This window comes from Triticum dicoccoides, chromosome 1A (genome assembly GCF_002162155.2).
Source record: "Triticum dicoccoides isolate Atlit2015 ecotype Zavitan chromosome 1A, WEW_v2.0, whole genome shotgun sequence".
Taxonomy (NCBI): domain Eukaryota; kingdom Viridiplantae; phylum Streptophyta; class Magnoliopsida; order Poales; family Poaceae; genus Triticum; species Triticum dicoccoides.
The window spans coordinates 457818751-457835500 of NC_041380.1; the positions used below are offsets into that span (position 1 = coordinate 457818751).

General features: G+C 48.3%; 1 protein-coding gene across 1 annotated transcript; it reads left to right on the plus strand.

The window, feature by feature from the left end:
- Positions 1 to 10130: 10130 nt before the first annotated feature.
- On the plus strand, positions 10131 to 12027 carry LOC119301285 (L-gulonolactone oxidase 2-like). Its single transcript, XM_037578265.1, has one exon. The coding sequence runs from the start codon at positions 10131 to 10133 to the stop codon at positions 11889 to 11891; it is 1761 nt and encodes a 586-aa protein (XP_037434162.1). The 3' UTR covers positions 11892 to 12027.
- Positions 12028 to 16750: the final 4723 nt, after the last annotated feature.

Here is a 16750-nt window from a genome sequence, read left to right on the forward strand (position 1 = left end):
CCCCGCACCTTCCTGCTCCGCGCCACCCCGCTTCCACTCCCTCCCCTCCTCTGTGCCGCCCCGCCATGCCGCGGACTACATTGACGACGACGGTGGCCACATCGACTACATCAACGACGACGGCGGCTACATCAACAACGGCGCGATCGACGATGACCACCGCTGCATCGTCAACATCATATCCCCCTAGGTACTTCTTCCCTTGATCCATCTCCCCTCCTATGGTGGATCCACCTTCCCTCTGGTGGATCCATCTCCCCTCTAGTAGATCCCCCTCATGGGTTAGGATATTCTAGGGTTAGGATCTCCTGGTGGTTCGGTAGGTCCTCTAGTTCGGTAGATCTCCTGGATCTCCTGGTGGTTCTTGGGGTTAGGGTTCATGTTTATTATTGCGTGGGGATGATCTCCCTCTAGTTCATGGGGTTAGGGTTAGGGTTCATGGGGTCAGGGTTAGGGTTCATAGGGTTAGGGTTAGAACCTCCTGGTGGTTCGTTTGGTCCGCTTCATGGTTTAGGGTTCATGATTTTAGGAGATGGGGATGGATGGGGAAGTGGATGATTTTAGGGGATGAGGAAGTGGATGATGTCTGGTTGATGGTGCTTGTATCAGTACTTGCTTGTGTATGGTTCAATTACTCAGCTAGCATAGATGGTGAATTATGTTTCCAACAGCACTTCGAAAAGAAGCTACTTGCTTCCTTGTTTGTATCAACAGTACTTTCTTGTTTGTTGCCCTTCAATTTCCTTCCTTGTTTGCTTGTTACTGTCAGTAGCACTATGCTTGTTTCTATCAGTAGCACTTTCCATGCTTGCTTGCTTGTATTATGCACTTTGCTTGCTTGCAACTTGGGTTAGTATGAACATGTACTTGATTGCTTGTAGCACTTTGCTATCAGTAGCACTACTGGGGTTTGTAGCAGTGTTCTTCTTTCATGATATGTGCATGAAGCTTGTGTTCTTCTTTCCAGTGAACACGAGAATGCTTAGTACTTATTGTGGTATTGGAATTCCTGCTATGTTAAGGCAGTATGACTAGTTTTAATATATACTAGATTGGTGCTAGATAATTTTGATTGCTGTAATATACAAGGTTGATTCTAATTGTCAAAATGTCTTAACTTGTGTCATCTAGTCTGTAGCCATTTTTGGTGTGTAGAGATAGCATAATCAATAGTTGAGTATAGTTTTTTCATCTGCTTTTGTACTGCTGCAAGTATAGTTGTTTCATGCTTTACCAGTGGCAACATCTAATTGTTTTGAAGGTCCTCATGATATACTCGTCTAGCTTCCTGTCAGACTGTCTAAGCATGTGTACATGACACCAATTCACTAGTTCATGTTGCTTGCTTGCTAGCATGCATGTTGCTTGCTGGCATACATGCTTAATTAGGGTTTCCATCAGCATTACTTGCTTGTATCACTAGCACTTGGAGAAGAATCTACTTGCTTGCTTATTAATTAGGGTTTGTATCAATAGTACTTGCTTCCTTCTCTTCATTTTCCTTCATTGCTTGCTTGTTTCTATCAGTAGCACTTTGCTTGCTTGTTTCTATCAATAGCACTTTGCTTGCTTGCTTGTATTAGTAGCACTTATGCACTTTTCTTACTTGCTCCTAGTGTACATGCATGCTTGTTTGGTGCACTTACATGTTTTCTTAATTAATAACACTAGATCACTGTATTGTTTATCCATCAAGTTTGTTTCACATGTATTACATGTATGTGCATGATGGTCCAAATGCTTTCCTTTATTGATACAAGTGCATCATTTTACTTTATCCCTGCTGTATCTGATTGTTGTTTATTCTATTTTGCAAGCACCACCTCAAGATCATCCATGGCAAGGAGGACAAGGTCAAGCATGAGGCCAACCGCTGGTATGCAACTTGCTCCTTGTGGCCAGTTTCATAAAATCTGTGTCTTAATATGCTAAGTGAAATGTATTGTTGCAATCTGAATAAGCTGGCTTAATTGTGCCTGTGTGCTGTTAGTCTTCCTTACCTGAATAACTAGGATTAAATGATAATAAAATTTCATAAGATATGTTTGGCTGCCTGTCCATGCATTCCAAACATTCACCTAATAGTTATGTTTCCTGTATCATGCAAAGAAGAGCCTCTCACCGAGTACGAGAAGGTTAGGGCTAGAAATATCATGAGGAACAATCGGATGTTCCAGTCCCTTGGCATCGGTGCAATAGCGTCGATGATTAGGAAAACAAATGGTGTACAAGAAGGTAGAAGTGATGAGGTTCAAGAGGGTAGTGGAGTTATCAATGATGACCCAGAGTACAATCCTAAGGAGGATGAAGTTATTGATGGAGAGGAAGTGGATGATGTTGTAGTCAACAAGATTGTTAAGGTGCAAACTTTGTCTTGCTTGGAGGGTTGGGGTTCTGTTATTCTATGTTATTCCTTGTGCTCACATATTTCTCTTGTGTTCTAATGCTTTTTTCTGTGCTGTTTATACGAGGCACTGAAGGAATCTAGGACGAAGAGGCCTGGGGTTAAGAAGACAGTCAGCAAGAAGCACAAGAGCTCAGAAACATCTCCTGCAATGCCTCCAGGAAGGGTGATGGCCCCAGATCCAGGACAAAAAAAGAGGATCCTGGAACCTGATGAACCTGCCCTTGATAGAGTCACAAGGCAGAAAGCAAGGATGGCGACTGCGACGGACCATCAGGAAAGTATGCTGCTCATGGACTCTCAGACCTTGGTGCAAACGGGTGATGAGTTGCCGCCCATGGATGAAGGAACCACTCTCAGCATGGATGGAAATGGCACTGTCTGCCTAGATGAAGCAGGAACCATCTGCATTGATGAAGCAGGCACTGTCCACACAGACCTCAGCCTTGTTGCACCTTCTATTGACAGGAACGCTGTCATCAATGAAGAAGAACAGCAGCTTGTGCTTCAATCAGGCAAGTTGACCTTTGCAATGCTATCTTTTACTAGTGCATTTTCCAAATGGAATGATCATGTATGCTTTTGTTGATTCCTGCATTTGTTGATTTCTATTCTAATTTATGAGTTCACTTTCATTTTCAAATGCAATGACTCCCAAGACTAGACTTAGAAAGGGCAGAGGGCTAGAGAGGATCACCAAGTCACTTGGTAGCAAGGTGCCTATCCAAATTGCCGAAGGGATGATTCGTCCAGAGAAGCCTCTGCAGGCAGCAAAGCTTGCTTCTGAGTGTGGACTCGTTGCAAAAAGCCATCTTCAGGTTCTTCCTCACTTCAAGCTATACAAAAAAATGCTAGTCTATTGGAGAACTACATTGGGAAAGTTGCTGTAAGCTACTTGTTTCATAGTTAATGTGCTATCTATTTTCTGTTACACATATGCATGATCACTAATATTGTTCCTACCTTGTTTGCTATCTTGGTAGGCAAATTTTGAGATGAACACGGACTCGGAGACCATCAAGACCTCGTGCAAAGATATTCTGCAGAAATATTCAAAGAACAGACGCCATCAGATCAAGAAGAAGTATTTTGATACCGTAGCCGCAAATAAAGTCAGCATTAAGTCTCCGGTGCCTGATCTAACGGATGCTGAATGGCAAGCTCTGGTGGAGATGTGGTCTACCCCAAGACACAAGGTTTGTCTCTGCTTTGTTTGATGCTTTATATTCTGCACATGATATGCTAGTGCTAGATCATGCTGACAATATGCTTTTTTGTAGGAAACCTGTTTGTCGAACAAGATGAATCGACAAAAAGTCATGTACAATCAAAGAACTGGTTCCAGGCACTACACAGCACACATTTTTGCCACTGTGAGAACTCTTCTCTAGAGACCTTTCCTTTGGTTCCTCATTGAATAACATTTCTGATTCTTGCTGAATAACATTTTGATTTTTGTTGAAAAACATTTCAGAAAGAAGAGCGTAAGGGTGAGGAGCTGTCTGCGATTGACTTGTTTAAGGCCACCCACAACAGCAAGAAGCACGGGTTTTCGGAGCCAGTCAAGACTGCTATAGTAAGTCACTCCATGCTTTGCCCTGTTTGATTCACAGCCAGCTTTGATGCTTTGATGATTTGATGTTGTTTGACTCGGAGCCAGTCAAGAACACATGCTATGTTCCATGCTTTGATGTTGTTTGATAGTTCAACAAAGATATCAGAACTTGCTGTAGCTATTTGATGCATTTTTTATGATATGATGAAATTTGATCTGAATGTTAGTTTGATGATCGTCTCACTCGGGAAGCCATCTTATATAGAACCACCATTCTAGGCTTAATGAAGTGATCATATTGTTCCAATTGCATGTCTCCAGGTCACTAGTCATCATCTTCTTGTATAGATTTTGTGTGCTGGTTTGATTACTTCAAATAATCCATTTGTGTGCTGGTTTGGTTTCTCTTGCTTGGTTTGGTTTGCAAAATGTGAAATAGATCTCCCACTAATGCCTATCATTTTCCTCCATATGCTAGCTTGATATGGAAAAAATGAAGGAAGCGCCGGTACCAGAAGGTGAAGAGACAAAGTCTGCTGTTGAAATTGTCAAACAAGTCCTCAAGACCAAAGCCAAGAAAAGCACATTCCTCAGGAATGTTGGGCTCCAGTCATCTAGGAACAACTCCGGCAAAGTTGCTGCTCATGTTCATGACCTTGAGCAGAAGCTGGAGAGGTCCGAGCTTTAAGCTGAACTGGTGCAAGAAGAATTGGCGGCAATCAAGATGAAGGCGGAAGAATCTGAAGCTGCACGCGACAAGGAACTTGAGCTGCAGCGCAAGAAGTCTCAAGAACAGGAAGAGAAGTTAGCCCACTTGATGGCTTTCTTTGGAGCTAAGGTAGTTTGATGGCTGTGCTATGAACCTCTTTGTCTTTGAGCTAAGGTAGTTGTTGCATTTTGAACCTGTGAACCTGGGAGCTGAGCTGAGAGCTGTTGCATTTTGCTGTTTAAACTAGAGCACATGGATCCTGTGAAGTTATGTGATCACTTGTGAACCTAGGCCTTTCTGTGAAGTTATGTGATCTTGTGAACCTGGATCACTTGTGGATCATTTTGTTTATTTTCTGTGAAGTTATGTGGATCACTTGTGCACCTGGGCTTGTGGATCACTTGTGGATCACTTGTGCACCTGGGCCTTTCTGTTTATAGTTATGCAAAATGAGAACCTGGGCTCTAAAAAGGCCAAGGCCCAAACAAGAATTAGACCAAAAAGGCTTGGGCCTAAAAAAAGAAATGACTGTAAGAAAAAATAATATAAAAGACTACATAATAGAAAATAAAAAGGCCAAGGCCCAAATTCGAACTAGACTAAAAAGGCTGTGGCCCAAAAAAGTAGTGGAATATACAAAAATCATCAAAAAAAGGCTCCATTCCCAGAAAATAAAAGGCCAAATTATTGGGCCAGGCCCATGCAGATAAGCGAAATAAAGAGAAAAAAATTAAATGGGCTGAATTATTGGGCTTGGCCCATCAAGACGGCTGAAATGGACTGGGCTGATTCTATTTTACGACCTTTTCATTTGGTCGTAAGTCTGCCACATCAGCTTGCCACGGTGGATCTGACGTGGTGTGGTCGGATTGCTAGTGACCAAAACAGTTGGTAGTTAAATCTACGACCTTTTTTCGGTCATAAACGTTTGCAACCATTCCAGAAGAAAGGTCGCTATAGTCAGTTTACGACGCCCAGCTTTTGACCTTATGTTTTTGGTCACAAAAAGGTCATAAATGGAAATTTGTGACCATTCAGTGACCAATAGTGGTGGTCATAAGTTGACATATTTCTTGTAGTGTAAAGTTGGATAAACTGACACCCACCAGCCACCTGTGTGCAAAGCACGTTGGTAGAACCAGTCTCGCGTAAGCGTACGCGTAATGTCGGTCCGGGCCGCTTCATCCAACAATACCGCCGAACCAAAGTGTGACATGTTGGAAAGCAGTATGACTTATATCGCCCACAACTCACTTTTGTTCTACTCGTGCATATGACATCTACGCATAAAACCTAGGCTCTGATGCCACTGTTGGGTAACGTAGTAATTTCAAAAAAATTCCTACGCACATGCAAGATCATGGTGATGCATAGCAACGAGAGGGGAGAGTGTTGTCTACGTACCCTCGTAGACCGGAAGCGGAAGCGTTAGCACAACGCGGTTGATGTAGTCGTACGTCTTCACGGCCCAACTGATCAAGCACCGAAACTACGACACCTCCGAGTTCTAGCACACGTTCAGCTCGATGACGATCCCCGGACTCCGATCCAGCAGAATGTCGGGGAAGAGTTCCGTCAGCACGACGGCGTGGTGACGATCTTGATGTTCCACCGTCGCAGGTCTTCGCCTAAGCACCGCTACAATATTATCGAGGATTATGGTGGAGGAGGGCACCGCACACGGCTAATAGATATCAAGGATCAATTGTTGTGTTTTTGGGGTGCCCCCCTGCACCTGTATATAAAGGAGCAAGGGAGGAGGAGGCCGGCCCTAGGAGGGGGCGCGCCAAGTGTGGAGTCTTAGTAGGACTCCCTAGTCCTATTAGGATTCCACCTCCCATATGAAATAGAAAAAGAGGAAGGGAAAAGGAGAAGGAAGGAAGGGGGCGCCCGCTTCCCTAGTCCAATTCGGACCAGACCAAGGGGAGGGGTGCGGCCACCCTTGAGGCCCTTTTCCTTCTTTCCCGTATGGCCCAATAAGGCCCAATACGTATTCCCGTAACTCTCCGGTACTCCGAAAAATACCCGAATCACTCGAAACCTTTCTGATGTCCGAATATAGTCGTCCAATATATCGATCTTTACGTCTCGACCATTTCAAGACTCCTCGTCATGTCCCCGATCTCATCGGGACTCTGAACTCCTTCGGTACATCAAAACTCATAAACTCATAATATAATTGTCATCGAAACCTTAAGCGTGCGGACCCTACGGGTTCGAGAACAATGTAGACATGACCGAGACACGTCTCCGGTCAATAACCAATAGCGGAACCTAGATGCTCATATTGGCTCCCACATATTCTACGAAGACCTTTACCAGTCAGACCGCATAACAACATACGTTGTTCCCTTTGTCATCGGCATGTTACTTGCCCGAGATTCGATCATCGGTATCTCAATACCTAGTTCAATCTCGTTACCGGCAAATCTCTTTACTCGTTCCGTAATACATCATCCTGCAACTAACTCATTAGTTGCAATGCTTGCAAGGCTTAAGTGATGTGCATTACCGAGAGGGCCCAGAGATACCTCTCCGACAATCGGAGTGACAAATCCTAATCTCGAAATACGCCAACCCAACAAGTACCTTCTGAGACACCTGTAGAGCACCTTTATAATCACCCAGTTACGTTGTGACGTTTGGTGGCACACGAAGTGTTCCTCCGGTAAACGGGAGTTGCATAATCTCATAGTCATAGGAACATGTATAAGTCATGAAGAAAGCAATAGCAACAAACTAAACGATCAAGTGCTATGCTAACGGAATGGGTCAAGTCAATCACATCATTCTCCTAATGATGTGATCCCGTTAATCAAATGACAACTCATGTCTATGGTTAGGAAACATAACCATCTTTGATCAATGAGCTAGTCAAGTAGAGGCATACTAGTGACACTCTGTTTTGTCTATGTATTCACACATGTATTATGTTTCCGGTTAATACAATTCTAGCATGAATAATAAACATTTGTCATGATATAAGGAAATAAATAATAACTTTATTATTGCCTCTAGGGCATATTTCCTTCAAGTTAATCTATTCGAATAGCCGTGATCTTCGGTAACAGGACGACTTGGAGTTGTACCTTGACCTTATGACAACTAGAATCGGTTACTTAATAAAACACACCGTTTCAAGTGCTAGATACAACCTAGTGATCGCTCTCTAACAGGGCGATGAGGAGAGGATCGCCGGGTAGGATTATGCTATGCGATGCTACTTGGAGGACTTCAGTCTACTCTCTTCTACATGCTGCAAGACGGAGGCTGCCAGAAGCGTAGTCTTCGACAGGATTAGTTATCCCCCTCTTATTCTGGCATTCTGCAGTTCAGTCCACCGATATGGCCCTTTACACATATACCCATGCATATGTAGTGTAGTTCCTTGCTTGCGAGTACTTTGGATGAGTACTCACGGTTGTTTTCTCCTTCTTTTCCCCCTATCCCTTCTACCTGGTTGTCGCAACCAGATGCTGGAGCCCAGGATCCAGACGCCACCGTTAACGACGACTCCTACTATATCGGAGGTGCCTACTACTACGTGCAGCCTGCTGACGGCGACCTGGAGTAGTTTAGGAGGATCCCAGGCAAGAGGCCTGAGCCTCTTTCGATCTGTATCCCAGTTTGTGCTAGCCTTCTTAAGGCAATCTTGTTTAACTTATGTCTGTACTCAGATATTATTGCTTCCGCTGACTCGTCTATGATCGAGCTCTTGTATTCGAGCCCTCGAGGCCCCTGGCTTGTAATATGATGCTTGTATGACTTATTTTATTTGTAGAGTTGTGTTGTCATATCTTCCTATGAGTCCCTGATCTTGATCGTACACATTTGCGTGTATGATTAGTGTACGCTCAAATCGGGGGCGTCACACTACCGATGAGTTTTTTTCCACAATTTTCTGTGTGACTCCGACGATTCCTCGTCCGATGATGAGGAGATGTTGGTTATCGTGTTGGTCCATGACCACCTTAATAGGCGGCGGCTGTTGTTTCGGGGCTCGATCCTGGGGCACATTCCGACGTTGAATCGCAATTGAGAGAGTGTCATTTCCTTCTTTGGAATTACTACTTTGATACAACCAACCCGCTGTTCAAACATCAGAAATTCTGGCGGCTTTTTGGTATGGCTAGGTATCTTTTCGACCATATTAGAGAGGGGGGTGGTCGGATACGATAACTATTTCGAGTGTAAAGAGGATGCCCTTGGAAAGATTGGCTTCTCATCTTATCCGAAAAATGCACTGCAGCCATCCGGATGCTTGCATGCGGAGTGCCCGGTGATCTCATTGATGAGTACGTCCGTATGAGCGAGTCTACATGCCTAGAGTCTATGTACAAGTTCTGCAAGGCTGTGATTGCTCTGTTTGGCCCCGAGTACCTGAGAGAGCCGACTGGTCAAGATACAGCCCGGTTGTTGGTGATGAATTCTAGCAGGGGCTTCCCAGAGATGCTTGGTAGTATAGACTGCATGCACTGGGAGTGGAAAAACTACCCTTCTGCTTGGCAAGGGTAGTACTCCCTCCGGTCCTTTTTACTCTGCATATTAGAATTCTTTGAAGTCAAACTTCACAAAGTTTGACCATATTTATATGAAAAAATATCAACATCTGCCAAGCTAAAGTTATACAATATGAAACTTTAAGTCATGACACATCTATTGATATTGATTTTAGATTGTGAATGTTGGTACATTTTTTTATAAAGTTGGTCAAACTTTATGAGGCTTGACTTTAGTCAAATCTTATATGCGAACTAAAAAGGACCGGAGGGAGTATAAGGGTCATGCCAGTGCTTGCATTATCATAGTTGAGGCCGTGGCCTCACAAGATCTCTGGATCTGGCACCTTTTCTTCGGCATGGCCGGATCGCACAATAATATCAACGTGCTTCAAGACTCGCTGGTGTTTGCAAGGCTGGCCGAAGGCAACAACTTGCAATCTCGATGGGGCATCGTTCGGTATATTATTAGAACTTGAAGCACTAGGAAGTTGAGAGGTGATGACTGCTTGTGTGATCATACACAATATGATCGTAGAGGATGAGCGCCCGGAACGTATCTACGATCAAGGGTTTCAGTTTCAGGATGAAAATATTATGCCTGAGAATGAAGGAGCGGCAACATTTACACAGTTCATTTAATTTCACCATAAAATGCGTGATTGGGAAATCACATGCAGCTGGGTATAACAATAGATACCCATACACACAAAAAGATACTATCCTCGATCAAGGAAGTTGCACATGAGGAGCACGGATCTCTATGTCTGGTGCGATGCAGGATTTAAGTTTGTTTTGTGTGCAACTGGTTGTAATTTTTTATTTTTGTGCACCCCGATGTGTCTAACCTTATATATACCTGTATATATTTGTAGAGATCCTGTATATATACATGTATATATCTGTAGTGGATACAAGCAAGCTGTAATGCAGGCCTTCATTCATTCATTCGAGAAGTCAGCGATGTCGCAAGGAGAGCAAGCACAATCACGAGCAACGGGGAGCTTGGCTGCTGTTCTCCTCGTAGGGATCCTGCTCCAGCTCGCCGGCTGCAGCCCTCCACCGGATCCGGTGACCTGCACGCATGGCACGTCCAACTGCACGGTCACCAACACGTACGGCTCCTTCACGGACCGCACCATCTGCCACGCGGCCAACGTCGTCTACCCGAGCACCGAGCAGGAGCTGGTCGCGGCCGTGGCGGCCGCGGCGTCGGCCAAACGCAAGATGAAGGTGGCCACCAAGCACTCACACAGCGGCCCCAAGCTGGCGTGCCCCGGCGGCAGCCAGGGCACCATCATAAGCACCGCACGGCTGAACCGGACGGTTCGCATCGACGCCGAGAGGCAGCTCATCACGGTGGAGAGCGGCATGGTACTCCGGGACCTGATCCAGGCCGCTGCCGCACCGGGGCTGTCACTGCCGCACTCGCCGTACTGGTACGGCCTAACCATCGGCGGGCTCCTCGCGACGGGCGCGCATGGGAGCGGGCTGTGGGGCAAGGGAGGCGCCGTGCACGAGTACGTGGTCGGTCTGAGGATCGTGACGCCGGCGCCGGCGTGTCACGGGTTCGCCATGGTGAGGGAGCTCGGCGCCGATCACCCGGACCTGGACGCCGCCAAGGTCTCCCTTGGGGTCCTCGGCGTTGTCTCCCAGGTGACTCTGGCCCTGCAGCCGCTGTTCAAGCGGTCAGTGACGTTCGTGAGGCGCAACGACTCGGACTTCACGGCACGGGTGGCCGAGTGGGGCCGTCTTCACGAGTTCGCCGACATGATATGGCTGCCGCAGCACGGCAGCGTCATCTACCGCCAGGACGACCGCGTCGACGTCGCGACACCCGGGAATGGGCTCAGCGATCTGGCCCTTTTTCGTTCCAACCCCACAGCCCTGCTTGTCCGCGTAAGAGCCGCAGAGGAGCGGCTGCAGGAGAACGGCACTGACATCGCCCGGTGCGCGGCGGAGCAGGAGGCGGCCACGAGACAGCTGCCGGCCTTGGGCTTCACGAACGACGGCGTCTCCTTCACGGGGTACCCGATTGTGGGGTACCAGCATCGCATCCAGGCGTCCGGCTCATGCATCGATGGCCCAGAGGATGGCCTCCTCTCCTCCTGCGCCTGGGACCCGCGCATCCGAGGTACCTTCCTGTACAACTCCGGCTTCAGCGTCCCACTCTCTAAGGTGTCGGCATTCGTCGCCGACATGCAACGGCTCCGGGACCTCAAACCGGCCGCGTTTTGTGCCCTCCTTTGTGCGGGTGTTGTCCTCCGCTACGTCAAGGCGTCCTCCGCGTACGTCGGCAAGCCCGAGGACTCTGTTGACGTCGACATCATCTTCTACCGCAGCCACACCGACGGCATGCCGCGCGCCCACGCCGACGTGCTGGACGAGATTGAGCAGATGGCGTTGGGTAAGTACGGCGGCCTGCCGCACTGGGGTAAGAACCGCAACTTCGCCTTCGACGGTGTCATCGCAAGGTACCCGAAAGCCCATAAGTTCCTTAAGGTAAAGAATATGTACGACCCCGACGGGCTCTTCTCCAGGGAGTGGACCGACCAAGTGCTCGGCGTCAACGGGACCCCCAACATCATTAAGAAGCGTTGCGCCATTGAAGGACTATGTGTCTGCTCTGACGACTTGCACTGTGCGCCAGAACAGGGGTACTTTTGCCGGCCAGGGAAGGTTTACACGAAGGCAAGAGTTTGCTCCTCCACCGAGGATTATTAGAGATGACGGCACCACTAGTTTTCTTTTCAGTTAGCAAAATAAACGGCCATGTCAATGTGTGCATGTACGCTGGATGTGGCCCGGTAGTTTTTCAGTTAGTAGTTAGTAGCTTGGTGCGGCCGTTAGTAATGCTTGGGATAGCATGCAGAGCAGCTCACGGCACGCACGCATCACCCGCATGGCGAGTGTCGTGAGATGGCACCACCGGTGAGCTCGCGTGCGTGGTTGATCTTTCCCTCTATAAGTTCAGTACAAATAAGAGGAATGAGATAGAGAAAAGCCGCAACGCAGTACGCAGCACAAAACACCTTAGTCTTTGCTTCCTTCTGGCAATTGTTGAGCTTGCAGGTGTCTTCGGTTCTAACAAGTGGTATGAGAGCTGCGTCGTTCCCTGACGACCATGGCCGGCTCGACCTCCCCAAAGGGCACCCCGACAACCGTTGACGCAGCGGTGGCAGCTCGTGCGGCCGCTAGGAGGCTGACGACTCTTGTCACAGCGGCGCGCGATCGGTGACTTCAACACGAGGTCGGAGCCGCAGCCGCAGGGGCGGCAAGGTGAACGTCGTGCACGAACACACTATGCAGGAGCGCCTCGTCTTGAGCGGCACCACAGTGTGGCCAATACTCACCCCGACGAACTACTTCGAGTGGTCGGAGGCCAATTTGATGTGGGAAACCCGTCGAGCGTCCCCAACGACAAGGCGGCACAGGCGGCCATCCTACGATTCATACCGTCGTAGATGGTGGGCGTGATTGGTGAAGAAGACGACGAAAGAGGCTTGGGACACGATCAAGACCATGCACATGGGCGTGGCGCGCGTGCGCGAGGCCACGGTGCAACCTCTGCGTTCGGAGTTCCAGGCGACCGCGTTCCGCGACGGCGAGACGCTCGACGCATTCGGCATGCGCATCACCCCGCTCGTCAACAACCTGCGCTCGCTCCGAGACACCATGGACGAGGTGAGAGTGGTCCAGAAGTTTCTTCGCGTTGTTCCATCTCGATACATGTAGATCGCCCTTGCCATCGAGACGATGCTCGATCTCAACACACTCTCGGTCGATGAGCTAGTTGGCCGCCTGCGCTCGCGAAGGAGTGCTACCTTGCCAACAACCAATGTGGAGGCGGCGGGAGCCAGCTGCTGCTGACGGAGACGCAGTGGAACGCGTGCAAGAACCAACGCGCCCAAGGCCAGAGCACTGGCTAGGGCGGGGGTCAGGGCGTTTCCGGCGGACCAGATGGGTATGGTGGACCGGGCGGCGGCTCAAATCGTCACCGCGGCAAGCCACAACACAATCGTGGCGGAGGCCAGGCGGTGGTGGAAACATCGGGCACGACGACGTGCGAAACGAAGAGCGGGACATGTCAGAGGTCAAGTGCTACAACTGTAACAAACCTGGCCACTTCTCCAAGCACTTCACCAAGCCACGACGTCAGCGCAAGGAGCATGCAAACCTGGCGCATGGTGAAGGGGAGTACAATGAGACGTCTCTCCTGCTGGCCACAGTGAGCGCGCTCATGACGACCACGGAGCACCCGGTCGAGCACGTTCTCCCCAATGAGGAGCGTTCCCAGGCGCGTGTCGTACCTACCGACGGTCTCTTCGACATGTCCTGGTACCTGGACACATGGGCGAGCAACCACATGGCCGGTTGCCGGGAGATCTTCTCCCAGCTCGATGTCTGTGTGCGCGGCTCCGTGAGGCTCGACGATGGCAACGATGTGCAAATCGAGGGGAGAGGCACCATCCTCTTGGAGTGCTGGAACAATGAGCACCTGACCCTGTCGGAGGTGTATTTCATACCTTGTCCGCGCAACAACATCATCAGCATAGGGCGAATGGACAAGCTCGGGTGTGAAACCAACATCCAAGGCGGGCTGCTGCGGCTCCGCGATCAGGAGGGCCGCCTCCTCGCTCGCATTTAGAGGAACGGTGGACGGTTGTATGTGCTGCAGCTAACTACAGGGCGCCCTATCTGCCTGCTAACACACGGAGAGGACGAGGCATGGTTGTGGCATGGTCACTACAGCCACCTAAACTTACGTGCTCCACAGGATTTGGGTCGCCTTGGCATGGCCAACGGCGTCCCCATCATCGATCGCATCGACTAAGTCTGCGACGGGTGCATGCTGGGCAAGCAGCGTCGACTGCCATTTCCCAAGGCCATGTCATACCGCACAGAGCGCGCTCTGGAGCTTGTCCACAACGACCTATGTCACCCAATCAAGCCGGTAACAGTGGGAGGTAACCGTTATTTCCTGTTGATCATTGATGATTACTCACGGTTCATGTGGCTTGAGGTGATCCAATCCAAAGACGAGGCATTTGATCGCTTCAAGAAAATCAAGGCCCAGACAGAGGCCGAGTTGAGGTGCAACCTCCTTGTGTTCCATTCAGATCGAGGAGGCAAGTTCAACTCTTTCTCCTTCCGCAAGTACTGTGATGACAGCGCCATCAAACACTGTACCACAACGCTGTACACACCCCAGCAGAATGGCGTGGTCGAGCGGCGGAACCAGATAGTGGTCGAGATGGCCCGCTGTTTGATGAAGGCCATGGCGGTACCGGCGACGTTCTAGGGAGAGGCAATGAAGAATGCAGTCTACCTCCTCAACTGTGCGCCCACATACAGCCTCGACGGACTGACGCCGTACGAAGCGTGGCACAAGCGGAGGCTGGCGGTGCATCACCTTTGCACATTTGGGTGCGTGGCACACATGAAGCACCTCGGCCCTGGCATCGACAAACTAGTCGATCGCTCCACGCCGGCGATCTTCATCAGGTATGAGGAAGACGCCAAGGCCTACATGGCCAATGTTCCATCGGGCAAGTGGGTGATCATAATCGGCAACATCACATTTGAGGAGCATAGAAGGTGGGACTAGACAACCACGACCAACAGAGATGCCGCACTCCCGGTCGAACACCTTTTGGTCACTTAGAGTGATGAAGACCACGACGTGTAGTCCTCGCCGGCCCGCACTGGCTCCCCGACTGCTCTTGCTACTCCAACCATTGATGGGCATCATCCTCCGTGGCGGTAGGGTCGCCTCTCATGGTGTCCGAGGGTGCCTCGCTGATACATCTCCAACGTATCTATAATTTATGAAGTATTCATGCCATGTTTACAATAATTTTATATCGTTTTGGTATGATTTGCATAGAACTAACCGGGACTGACATTGTTTTCAACAGAACTACTGTGGTGTTGTTTTTTGTGCAGAAATGAAAGTTCTTCAAATGAGCTGAAACTTTTTGACGATTTTTTTGGAACAAAAAAGACTCCCAAAGCTTCGTGGAAGGACCAGAAGGTGAAGGAGTAGGGAACAAGACACCGGGGGGCACCTAGTAGGCCCAGCTTGCCCTGGTGGGTTGTACTCACCTCGAGGCCCATCTTAGCGTAAAACCAACGCCAAAAAATCCTATAAATAGAGAAACCATCAGAAGTAACCCTAGATCAAAAGTTCCACCGTCGCAAGCCTCTGTAGCCATGAAAAACCAATCTAGACCCCGTTCTGTCACCCTGTCGGAGGGGGAAATCATCATCGATGCCCATCTTCATCATCCCAGCAGCCACCATGATGAGGAGGGAGTAGTCCACCCTCGGGGCTGACGGTTTGTACCAGTAGCGATGTGTTTAATCTCTCTCTCTCTTGTGTTCCTGAGATGTCACGATCTTGATGTATCGCAGGCTTTGTTAATATAGTTGGATCATATGGTGTTTTCTCCTCTCTATCTTGTTGTGAATTGAGTTTTCTGTTTGAAGATTTTGTTTTATTGGATTGAATACTTTTATGGATTTGAGAGCACTTCATGTATGTCTTGCTATGAATACCCGTGATGAAAATGGGGTATCATATTGATTAACTTGATATGTGTTTTGGCACTCAACTCATGGATTCCCGAGGTGACATTGTGGTAATCTATGCATAGGGGTTGATGCACATTCTCGTCTTTTGTTTCTCCAGTAGAAATCTTGGGGCACTCTTTGAGGTTCTTTGTGTTGGATTGAGTATTATGAATCTGAAGTTTCATTGGTGTTATATTGGTACGAACTCTTGATAGATTGATCGGAAAGAATAACTTAGTGTTATTTTAGTACAAACTCTTGATAGATCGATCTGAAAGAATGACTTGGTGTTATTTTAGTACAAACTCTTGGATAGATCGATCAGAAAGAATAGCTACAAACAATTTCTTCTTATGTACTCCGCTAGATAAGAACTTTGGAGTGATTCTTCATCACACATTGAGGGATGGTTATGTGATCCAGTTATATTAGCATTGTTGAGAGATTGCACTAGCGAAAGTATGACCCTAGGCCTCATTTTCAAGCATTGCAATACTGTTTGTGCTCACTTTTGTTACTTGCTACCTTGCTGTTTTTTATTGTTACTATCACAAAAATCAATATCTACTATCATTACTACACTTTTATTACCATCTCTTCGTTGAACTAGTGCACCTATACAAATTACCATTGTATTTGGTGTGTTGGGGACACAAGAGACTCTTTGTTATTTGGTTGTAGGGTTGTTTGAGAGAGACTATCTTCATCCTACGCCTCCCACGGATTGATAAACCTTAGGTCATTCACTTGAGGGGAAATTGCTACTCTCCTAGAAAACTCTGCGCTTGGAGGCCCAACATGTGTCTACAAGAATAAAGTTGCGTAGTAGACATCACTTGCCCATGTCCGTGGAGGACGATTGGGCCACACCGCCGGAGGGCGATAGCGAGCGCCATGACCTCGACCACACTCTGGCTCACTACCGCAATATCAAGCATGTTCTCACGGAGCTGGACGCGGCGGCGAGAGAAGAGCACATCGGGCTCTGTCTTGTTGCCGCAGAGGAACCT

Coding starts and splice junctions, on each gene's coding strand:
- LOC119301285 (XM_037578265.1), top strand. CDS start 10,131: ATGTCGCAAGGAGAGCAAGCACAATCACGAGCAACGGGGAGCTTGGCT.